At 43.4% G+C, this 12,069-nt stretch overlaps 1 protein-coding gene across 1 annotated transcript; it reads left to right on the forward strand.

Moving 5' to 3' along the window:
• The first annotated feature begins 3,693 nt into the window (after positions 1-3,693).
• On the forward strand, positions 3,694-10,818 carry LOC104252976 (myosin regulatory light chain 2, smooth muscle minor isoform). The gene is made up of 4 exons (XM_059835952.1): positions 3,694-3,786; positions 8,280-8,477; positions 8,695-8,856; positions 9,888-10,818. Exons 2-4 carry the CDS (start codon positions 8,294-8,296, stop codon positions 10,058-10,060), a joined length of 519 nt encoding a protein of 172 aa, XP_059691935.1. The 5' UTR covers positions 3,694-3,786; positions 8,280-8,293; the 3' UTR covers positions 10,061-10,818.
• Positions 10,819-12,069: the final 1,251 nt, after the last annotated feature.

The following is a 12,069-nucleotide window of genomic DNA, read 5'->3' on the forward strand; positions in this document are numbered from 1 at the left end:
CGGACAATAAGGACAAAGCAGCTCAGCCTGCACAGAGCAAGCAAGCAGCAGCACCTCTGACTTCTCCACAGGCACATCTTCACAGGTCAGTGAGGCGCAGGACCATACTCCCATGCTAGGAATGCCTTAGGAACAGCACTGCCAGGCCCACAATGTGGCACCCGCCTTCCACATGCTGGTGTTCGCTGTAGTTGCACTGTTTAAGCAAACTCACATTATTCACTGTAGTGTGGAAGATGTGCATTGATTGCTGGAATTGGTAACAAGTTAGAGCATGCTCCTTCTTTCCTGACTCTCAGTATTGCTGATTCCCAGCATGTAACCTTAGTCCGGCTTCCTTGGTTTATTTTATTTAATAGTCTGACTATACTATTGTTTACATAACCGAATACCATAAAATAATATATTCTCCTGACCTTTGTTGCAAATGTATTAAGCTGCTGTTGTTGTTGTTATTGTTAATAACAATATGTTTTTGTTATTGTTACTGTTACTATTTAATTACTTGGGTAATTGTTTCATTTCTAGACAAAGAAAATGAAACATTTGAAAAGCGTTAGACAAACAGCTAAATTCGAGTAGTTAAATCATCTACTTGAGGACAGCGCTCAGCTTTGGTTTCTTTGAATGCCTTAGGTCCCACTGAGTTGTTAGGGTTGTTTTTTTTTGTATGAAGCATGAGCTTCATTAAAGTATGCACTTCATTCAATTATGCTTCTCCCAGTAAAATGCATCCTCATAGAGGAGACAAACTGATGAAGAGGTGTGACATTCTGGCCCTTTACTTCCGTACAGCCGGGATTTTGCTGGCTGTAGACTCTTCTTGGTAAACTGATAAAATTCATTTTAGGCTGCCATTGCCAGCCTGGATTGCAATATGATCATTTCCATGGAGGGGAATCGTATTGTGTGTATGCAGAAAATAGCGATCTACATGCAGAGTAAGGTATTATTGAGAGTGAGAAGTTCCCCAAAAGTATATAGAAAGCAGCAGTGGAGAGCCTTACAACAGTGGAGCATGAGAAGACAGGGAAGGTGCAAAACGCGATGATGCCAGTGACCAAGCAAGCCCAGGAAGGCAGACCCTTCCCCAAACAAGCCACTGCAGAGGAGTTCCCAGGCAGATTGCCTGCTAGCCAAGAGAGGAGGAGCCTGGTTTCTCTGTTAATACTGTATTTGCTGCAATGAGACTATCCACGCATACAAAGAGATGCCAACCCAGAAGGATGAGCCCAAGTCTAGCATATATTCAAGACTGAGTTTAAAAGCAGCCTTGGAAAACTTCCTCCTTTAGGGACCTCTGGCCTCTGAGGAAGCAGCAGGTAAGTCACTTTAAGCTAGCTTCTAAAGCTATTTAAGTGTCCAAAGGCTGAAAGCTCATAGGAGTTTTGGAAGCGTGCAAGCTTCCAAATCCAATTGAAGGTAGACTCCGAAACTACTTACCTTACTGAAAAACCTTTTACATTCCCAACTGCGTCTTTAGCATTTATATATCACTGGTTGTCTAGCCCACCTGTGCTTCAGTTTCACCATCTGTAAAGCGGAGCTCATGATGCTTTTATACTGTCTAAAGAAGTTTAACGAGAGCTAATGAAGAAGGTTACAAACCGATCATCTATTTTTTTTATAACTGGTTAATTATTTTTTCTGGAAACAGGATTGCTCTTCATGAATCAATATTACTACCATCTGTATTTCTTAAAGATGCCTGAAATCTAGTGAGTCTCTAAATTTCTCCCTATTTCTCAAAATAAAAGGTTGCACACCTTTTCCCATTCAGAAATTATTCAGAAAAAAACCTTGCGAAAGGTCAATGGGCAATAAGGTAAACTCAGCTATGGTAATTTAGAGTACAGGCTGAAGTCCTCTGTGATTAGTCAATATATGAAGTATTGCTCATTATGTTAAATATTAAGCCTGGCAGCTACTCATACCCAGACAATTCAGACACAGATCCCAGGTATGAAAGCTTATTCTGACAGGTCTTCCTACATTTTCATTATTCACATTTTAGTCTTTGATTCGTACATTTTTTCATTATTTCAATTTTGGGCAAGCTAAAAAAATATTTTAGAATAGGTCATTAAAATAAATACACTTATTGTGAAGGAAAAAAATTAGGAAATCATTGTTATTGAGTATTATTTGTTTCATTATTGGATAAAAATACAACCTCTAATATAGATAAAGATTCCCCTTCCTGCTCTTAACAAGGCTAACTCTGCTAAATTACACCTCAGTTTTGCACTGACTCCAGCAGTAGAAGTATTGGACTCTAGGAACATGAGAAAGGAAGACTGATAAAAGCGGTTCAGAACGGGCATGAGATTCGCACGAGGAACGACCCGTTTCTGGATCACGAGAGGAAAGGTTGTCTCAGCTTCCACGTCGTAGCCGCTCTGCGACAGAAACGCGTGTGCTCAGGCGCTGCCTGTCAGGACGCAGAAGCCCCACGGCACGCGGGCGGCCTGCAGCGTCCCCCCAGCGCGCGCGCGCGCGCGAGAAGCGCGGGAGGTGCGACAGAAGGCACCGCGCTGCCCTGTAAGCGAAGAGTACCGCCGGCAGCACCAGCCAGAGGGAAAACCGTGCGAGCGGGAGGCCTTTTCCCTGACTCAGCAGCTGAGACGTCCCCCCTGGAGCTCCCCAGCTCCCGCGGCCAGGGGGGCCCCGGGGGGCACAGCCTGCTGTGGCCGACTGCCTGCTGCGTCTCCCGGTCACTCGATTAAGACGTTTTATTTCCCTCAATAAAGTCAGAAAGCGAGAATTTAATGTCCCCGAGACCTCTGGCCGCCTGTTACACCTGCTGGCATTGGCCAGGGCCACTAAAAATTACTGGAAGATGGGATGACATACCGACAACAAAGCGGCACAGGCCCTTTTTCTTGGACACCCGGCCAGAGCCGCAGCCTCACTCACCGCCCCCCACGCCGAGGCGGGCGAGTCACGACCCTGTCACAAACCGCCCTGCAGCTGCGCCGGCTCCGCCCGCTGCTGCCAGGCGCCGCCTCCCGCGAAGGCACGGCCGCGGAACGAGGCGGGTTGGTCGCCGGCTGCCCCGCGCCACCGCGCTGTCCTGGATATTCAAAGACAACAGGGAACGTGACTTCGTTTTCTGTCAGAAAACGGGAGCAGCCGAGGCCTGTGACGTTTTATGAGGCAACTGCAACTCCAATTACAAAGAGGTCCTTGGAAAGGCGGTTGGGAATGGCAGGGCTGCGGCCGGTGTGCAGCGACCGGCGCGGCTGGTTCCGGCAGAGGAGATAAGACCCTGCCCGCGGGAACCGCGCCCGGCCGCGGGGCGGGGCGGGGCGGGGCGAGGAGATAAGGCCCCGCCCCGCCCGTCGCCGCCAGCGGGGCGAGCAGGAAACTCCCGCCGTTGCCTTACAAGGGCAGACGCAGCGCTCCCTCCGCCCCTCGCCCCTGGAATGCGGTGACCGCACCGCGCTGCACCAACGCTCCGCTCCGCCGAGGGGGGAACGGGACGGGACAGAGGCCGAGCCCGGGGCCCTGACCCCATCCTCGTGGGGAGGGCGGAGAGACCCCGAGGGGAAACGCAAAACGCGCAATTACCGTCGGTACCCTCCCCTTGGCACGGTTTGTGCCGCCTCGTCGCCGAAACAACGAGCCTCGTCGCCACCCCCCCCGCCTCTCCGCGCAGATGGTCTCGCCCACGCCTTCCTTCCTCTGCGCCGGCGGGGCGGTGGCCGCTCGGTCTCCGGAAGTGCCTTTGCCGCCGCAGCCGCTCCCCGCCGCGCTCGGACGAGGACCCTCTCCCGCAGCCGCCAGGTGAGGCGGGGCCGCCGCCAGCGCTGGGCAGGGGGGTCCAGCGACCGCTCTGGGGTCTGGAGCTGGGGGGAGGTGAGGGGTGTGGCGGGCCGGGGGCAGCGCGCGGGGCGGAGCCGCCTGAGGAGCTGGGCCGGCGCCGGGCCGGGGGTCGCTTGCGGCGTCACTCGGCTCGGGGGCAGCCCCCCTCAGCCCTCGCCTCGCCGCTGGCGGGCCCGGCGCAGCTGCAGCCGTGCGTGGCGCGGGCCCCGCGGCTCTCCTTCAGCCGGGCGCTGGCCGCAGCCCGCGCCCGTCAGCGGGGAGCCGCCAGGCGTGGCCGGGGCTGGAGGGGGGACACCGCCTTGGTGGTGGCCCGCGGCCCGCCCTGCGAGCCGGGCGGTGGGCCGTTACTGCGGGCACAGGCAGCAGCGCCCGCTGGCACAAGCGCTCTGTCGGAAAGGGTCAGTTGCCTCCCGGCCGCTTCGACCCTCTCCAGCCGTTTCCCCGCCTTTGTTAGAGGAGGAGAAGGGCTGGTCTGAAAGCTCCTGCGGTTGGCAGAGGTTGAGATAGCAGGAGAGGTCGTAAGTCTGTCCTTTCCTGCTTACGTTTTGAAAGAATTATGGCTGTAACAAAGCTATTACGGTCAGTTTATAGTGGTTTCCACTCTCTAACTTGCAGATAGAGGCTTTGTTGAGTCACAAAAACTAGATTTTGAGGCAGGTTTGATGCCTGTACAAGGATTTAGGAAAACTTACTAGTGAGGAGTGTATCAAGATAGCTTTCAAGACTAGATGATATATAGCGTTTTGGGGTTTTTAAGTGTAATTTACTTTTTATTGAGCTTTGGTACAGATCTGGTGGAGTGCCTTGGCCTTATCATCTCTTCCTGCTACCACCCAGACTGTGATGGATGAGTGGTGGTACCTGATGCTGTAATTAATTACGTGGACAGAACTTGGGATTTAGCTTTGAGGTTGACTTTTGAATTTGATGATTTAAGAGAAGGTGACTATTATATCTTAGTTTAATAAAGTTCCTAAATAATTGGCAGTGTTAAAATATTCAATACTAAATTTTACGTAGAGACTTTCTTGGGTGTGGTTTTTTGTGGTGTTTTTTTTAATTTTGAGTGATAGACATTCACAGTCATTGTAAAACCACTGTTGAAACACGAGGCTGTTCTCTGAAGCATAGCTTTTGGTCACTGCCTCTAAACAGATCCAACTTGCACCACTGTTAGTGGGTTGTAAAGTTTCATATCTTATTGTCTGGCTCAAGCTCTTTAGTTGCTCAGTTTTGTCTCCTTCTAGTGTTTATCTTTTTTCCAGAGGTAAGGACCATAAGATGACTTTCTGTGCTTCTGTAGTTTGATATCCATTGCTATTGCTGAAGTAAGCAAATGAATGTATGTGTACAAGCAGCACAGAGTGCACAATGCTCTTACTACCTATCCAGTCCAGTGGGTGTACTTTATTAATTCTTTTAATATGTGAAAATCTTCCTAAATAAAGGTTATGTTTTCGGAAATATCTTGCAGTAAGTATTACAGGCAAGATCTTACATTAGAAGTTTCTTGGAACAGTTTTCCAAAACAAGGCCCAGACCATTCAGTGCATCATAGTATTAAACAACAGAGATTAAACCTGCTTGTCATGACTTGTACTATCTAACGTGAAGTATTTCCACTTTTTATCTACTAAAATTATTCTATTTTCAGCCTATACTTAGCCTATTTCAATTATAAAAGCATGATTTTTGGATTTATCAGATGAAATACTATTTTCTCTAAAACTAGGGGGTCCAGTTCTTGCCTCAAATGAGGTTAGTTCTTGCTCATTACATCGTTCATTGTTGTACACAGAGATAACACTAAGTGTAAACACTTGGAACCTTTTCATGATAAATTGATCTCTTTTGGCTGATTGGATTGATGTCTTTGTTTTTCTGAACACGTTCCAATTCATTACCCTCTTTCTAATGGAGTTTCCCAGAGCTGAGTGCAGTGTCTCAGGCATAGCTGCACCAAACTTGTGCTGAAAGGCAATACAATCTTGTGAGACCTAACGTTTGTCTAAATGCAGGCTGACAGGTCTCTTTCACTTCAAGAGTCATGTCTTCCGTGTTCTGTATGGCTGCCTCCCAAGCCTGGTTGAGAAAAACTTTGGAAATAGTTAACGCAAGCATTGGCAAACTTTTCATTTTCTCTAGTATGATATTCTGATATGGCAGTCTTCTGAACGGAATTAAAAGAGGCTCTTTTCCCACCATGTATAGCTACAGTTGGTAGTAGTCTGCTTTTGTTACCTCCTCTTCATTAGGACTGAATTGTGTGTGGGAGAATTGCAGGTAGTGGCTTGCTGGGAGCACTGCCCTCCAGCATGTGCAAAGTAAACTTTTTAGTTTGCTTTGAATAGGCCATATCCTGAAAACTCTGAATTATTTCAGAGAACGGTTATTAACAGGTATGAGGGTTTTTACTGAGGTGAGCAAAAGACTGAAGTTATGCACAACCCTTGACTGCAGCTTGAAAGCAAACTACCTTTATTGTCAGCTGTCTTCATAAATATCTAGATGTCAGGAGTTCATATTTATTTGTTGAAGTGTTGTTGGAAGCCAAACATCTCAGATAGCTTGTGGTTAGTGAATGCAATGAAGAGAACTTCAGTGTTGTTGAATGATGCGCAGTTGCATTTCATAGGGTATTTTTAGTTCGGGACATAATGGTTTGTTTTATACGTCAGAAGAACGTTGTATATGCACACAGGATTTAAAAGTGTGGAATTAGCAGGGGCATCAGTAATGCTCTTTGTAGATAGACTGAGAAGGTCGCAACCATGGAATATCCTTTTATGATCCAGATGCTTGGTACAGCATGTCATGTACCTGATACAAAGCAAGGTAAAATGTCTTTAATTAAAAACAAAAAAAACTAACTGCTTTTTGCCTGAATATTGGATTGATTGACCATGTAAGTGAGTTACTTTGCTTGATTTTATTCCTTTTTCTAAGGATGAATTCAAGTTAATGACTTCAGTCTTGCTTTTCAGGAGTCGGACAGAAAATATAGTAACTTTGAGCAAACTGTCCGAGAAACTATTAGAACTGTGCTGTGACTCTGAATAGAATTGCATTTCTGACCAGATAATTTTTTTAAAGTTATACAATTAATATTTACTGTAAATTTCAAAATGTTGGCATTCTTGTAGCTACAGGTGAAGCTTAAATTCGTCCTCTTTCAGGACGTACTGGCTGCAGGTGCTTCCTGTAAATTTCAGAATCAAGGATAGAAGGAACCTGGTTTGCATAACATTTGGTTTGGGCTTAATAAAGGATTATAGCAGCATGGATTGCTTGCATTAGCTAAAACTAAAGCATAGAGGTGTACAAAAATTTTAGAAATAACATTAAACAGGGTCTGCCTTACTTTGATCCAATAGCAATGTTGAGGTCTTTGCGTTTGCATTTCGGTGAATGACTCAGCGTTTCATGTTTGTACTGTCAACCATAGCTGAACACTAAATGTATCTTCCTGGATAAATAGAAGCAGTTAACTTGAAAGCCTCACTTCTACACTGATTATATCAGTGTTAGAACATGTAAACTACCACGTTTATGTCTTCATTTGACCTCAAGGGAAACAATGAAATTAGTATATTTGTGATACATTAAACTATATAAAGATTCTATGAGGATATAGGAATGCATTAAAAGGCTGATCATTTAACAGTTATGAAAGAAACCATCTTCAGATTTTTATGTCGTTAATTCATTTTAAAAAGAGTATGCTGGCATTTGCATGTGTATTGTGTAATAGTTCCACTTAGTAAGAGACTAATGATGTAGTGATTTTGAACCATGTCAGTGTCCTTTTTCTAACACACACAATCCCCTAGTTAACTTGAAAGAACTCTAGTAGGAGTTGTCTGGCAGATCTGCCTCCCAGCACCATTCAACAGCCTTCACAAAAACATTAGGTTCTTGCCAGTTCATTCTGTGTCTTGAGACCTACTGCTCTTTTAACAGCAGCTATTCTAACAAAATGCTATTCAGAGCCTAAAATACGCACCCCCCCATGTTAGTTTAGCATACTGCTTGATTTATTTAACCACTACATACTAGGCTAGGTTAGCAGCCCATATCATTCTACATGATAGGTCAACAACATCTCCTAACCTGCTAAATATGTTGTCATCTTAATTGGTGGAAGGTGAAGATAGGGTACCAAATCAGCAATACAAGCACTGGATGAGTTTCGTTTCAAGAACTATGATTTGCTTTGTTTTTTAATGTAGCCTGCTATTGGCCTACAGTGCCAGTCTCTGAATCCTGGAAGCTATTATGCTTAATAGTAAAAGAAGTTTGAATGAAAGAAAATAAGCAGGAAATATTAAAATGGATGTTTACTTTGGGGTATTTGATTATAACATGAAATGGATAAAGGAGTATCAAAATCCTCCCCAAGGACTTCTAATCTGATTTAGTAAGCCTAAATCTTGGATATGTTTCTGTCTCCCTAGAACCAACAGCCAACATGTCTAGCAAAAGGGCAAAGACGAAGACCACCAAGAAGCGCCCTCAACGTGCCACTTCCAATGTATTTGCAATGTTCGATCAGTCACAGATTCAGGAATTCAAGGAGGCCTTCAACATGATCGACCAGAACAGGGATGGCTTCATTGACAAAGAGGACTTGCACGATATGCTCGCCTCCCTTGGTAACGTCTTGAGGGAGGGAAGGGGGGTTCTGCTGCTTATCTGTCTAGCTAGTAATTCTCTCATGTATAAACAGAATAACATTTTCTAACCCGTTACACTGGAGTCTGTTGCCATGGCTGTCAGCCGTGATAAAATGATGACATTTCATGAAACATGTCACTGATATAAATTAATAGTTTTGCTCCTATTTTGAAGCTATGTGTATGTTTACTGTAGGAAAGAATCCAACGGATGAATACCTAGATGCCATGATGAATGAGGCTCCAGGCCCCATAAACTTCACTATGTTCCTCACAATGTTTGGTGAGAAGTTAAATGGCACAGACCCAGAAGACGTGATCAGGAATGCTTTTGCTTGCTTTGATGAAGAAGCAACAGGTACCTGGGTAAAATAACAGTGTACACGTATTACTTCTACTTACTTTTGTAACAATAAATACTTGTATTCCTAGGTGTGGTGATGAATTTTTTAACTCTGAAAATTCTGATTTTTTTTGTAACCTAAAAATCATGCCATGTATCCTCAGCAGCTGAAATTACCTTTTCAAACACTATAAAACTTAAAATCCCAAACTTCTGGCACTTCGGCTCTGTTGTTCAGGGCAGGAGGAAAAGAAGAAAGATGTTCATTGGGAGCCAGGGTCTTAAATTTTTCCTAACTTAAAATTCAGTTTCGGGGCAACCTTTGTAAGGGGAATCCTTGTCTTCAAAGCTGTTGTGCTTTTATGAAGAACTCGTTTTCTGTCAGCAACTTGTATCCTCTGTTATGCCACACTTAAAGGAGAAGAAAGCTAATAAAAATAAACCTTGTGTGACTCCCGAGAGTGCTGATAGAAGGAATCACAAGCTTGTTTAATTAACAATGCCAAAAACGTATTCTTTGCAACCAGTCTAGTAAATCTGAGTTTTGTCACTGATTTAAGATCAATGTAAAATCTTTGAAATATTTCAAACTTCCCTGTTTCATGCTCTTGTTGAACATTGGTAGTCAAGTTCCATCATTTTTTTTTTTCTGGTTTTCATTAGGAATTTTCTAGACAAACAGATCCCCTTTGTGTAAAATACAGTTGTTAGAAGGCTGTCAGTACTACCAGGAGTATAGCCCTGCTGTTGGGAAGAAGGTCCAATACATATACTAACAAATTTGTATTTTCTTTGAAACAATGCAGACAAATCATAAAATGGCCTTTACTTGAAGTAGTGAGACCATGCAAATTAAGAGGCTTGACTTGATTGTATGCTTGTAATTATTTGGCAATTATAGTAATGGCTTTGTTTTCATTTGGCAACAAAGACTTGTAGGTATCTTTAATTGAACCAAAGAATTCAAAGAAAGAAATTATCATCTATCTATTAGCAGATAAATGTAAAAACTCCTTTTTCTTATGTCCTCGTACATTGTGTTCTAGGGTTCATTCAGGAGGACTACCTGCGAGAGCTGCTGACAACAATGGGAGACAGGTTCACAGACGAAGAGGTAGATGAGCTGTACAGAGAGGCACCCATCGACAAAAAAGGGAATTTCAACTACATTGAATTCACACGCATCCTGAAACATGGAGCAAAAGACAAGGATGACTGAGCAAAGCTCCTGATACCTGCAGATGATCTCTACTTTACACTTACATTTATTTTTGAGGGTTTCTTCCTGATAGAACTTGTTGCATGCATTTAGTTTTACAGCTTTTGCCTTTCTCAATGTATTTCTCTATTCCAGGCCATTTAGGCTCATTTGCACCTGTGTAATCAGACTGGAAGCAGGGAAAATATTGTGAGGAAAAGGATATGGGGACAAAGATCCCTGGACTTCATAGTCCAGGAAAATAATCTCAACATTTCTGGTTTAGCTGGATTTTTACATTTTTGTAATAAATGCCATTTTGAAATAAAGATTGCTATATAGATAAAATACTTCAAATTCTTTTGTGAAGAATGACATTTCTATTATGCATTTACAAATGCAGGTGTGCTAATTGCATTTTACTTGCAGTTGCAAACCAAGCTGGAAAACTCATTTTCATAATGTTTTGTTCAGTGTCACACAGTTCTGAAATGTTCCCAGCAGTACATGCTGGTGTCTTTAAAGGTGCAGCTGTACAAATCTCTTACATCAGATTTTTGAAGTGGTAGCTGATTGGTGTAAGTATTTAGCCAAAGCAGTGGTTAGGGAAGATGGTTACAACTGCCTACAGGCCAGCAGAGAACATTTGATTCTTAAGCACATATCATGCCCATCTTTTATTTCCTTTTAATGCTGATATTACTTAGCAGTATTTTCATGTTAAAGTTTGCTTTCCTGTGCTAAGTTTTTATGCTGGCAATAAATGGGAATTAGATGTATTTTTTTTTTTCCCTTCTGCTGAAGGAAGCTTGTGCAAAGGAATCTCTCTCTGAGCTACAGTGTCTGTGTTGGCACTAGTTAACTGCAATACATGGCCAGAAAACCTACATAAAGCTTTATTCTGCAGCTACTGCATTTGCATGTGAGAAGGTGAGCAAAGTTGTTCTGAGAATTAACTTGGTAAAACCCTATACATGCTAAAGTCCCTCACCCTTTTTAAAAGATGATAGGTATTCCTCAGCTACATCAGAAGATGGCTTTTAGGCAAGCCAGAATCATTCATTCAAAAACAGCTGTGCTGATGATGTTGTCTCAAATACCAGGAAAAAAGGTTGTTCTCTTGGTCATGCTAAGAGCTATGTCCTTCCATGTATCTCATTCTCTTGGCTACTGCAAGCTGGAAAGCATAAAGGGGATTTATCTTGCCCGCTTTCATTCACCAATTAAAGTGATGACCTCTTATCCAGAAATTATGCCCTGAGGAATTTTACTTAAGATGAAGGGCTGGTAAAAGCTGGGACAGCACATACTGTAAGGAGGGTTTGTCTCATGTCCTGTGGGGTAGCACAAGGGCTTGGTTACTTGATCTTGCTTGTGGTCCCAGTATGGCAGTTCTTGAAGATATTCTGGCTTTAACTTTGTAAATAAGTTAACTTCACAAAGTATACTTCGTAGGTGTACTTTGACTTTTTTTTTTCCTGTTTTATTCCTGGGTGGTTTATTCTTTCTACTTCTGGGCTTAAGTAAAACAAGTTTTCAGCCATTCTTTTCCCAATTTTGTATTTTATCTGCTAACTGGAATTTAGCCTCAATTTTTCTTTTTTGTCCTACCCAGACTATGTTCTTTGCTATACTACTTCAGACTGCCATACCTGCTCCTTTTCTCAAAAGTTTGTTTTTAAACTATCTCTGTGCTCTTCAGTATGGTTGCTGAGGTGTTTCTCCATAGGATGCTGGCAAGGTTCTAGCAACAGCTGATTTTTTTCAAAGGCAGTTTACAAGTAGGTATGGGAGTTTTCACCTACCATGCCCATGTGACAGACAACAAACAGCGTGGAGATCTAGGAAACACTGTCTTGTTGAAATGTTGCTATGTAACGCTAAGCTGAAGAACCGTTATGCTCTCACTTCTTCAGACTGATCTTGTCACATCTGTGCAATTCAATATTGTGTGCATACATGCAAGCTGCCTGCACTGAGGATAGATGTTAAACTGTCTTGATTGTTTATTCCCTTTGAATGTCTAAATA

The sequence above is a fragment of the Gavia stellata genome, chromosome 3 (assembly GCF_030936135.1).
Source record: "Gavia stellata isolate bGavSte3 chromosome 3, bGavSte3.hap2, whole genome shotgun sequence".
Classification (NCBI taxonomy): Eukaryota; Metazoa; Chordata; class Aves; order Gaviiformes; family Gaviidae; genus Gavia; species Gavia stellata.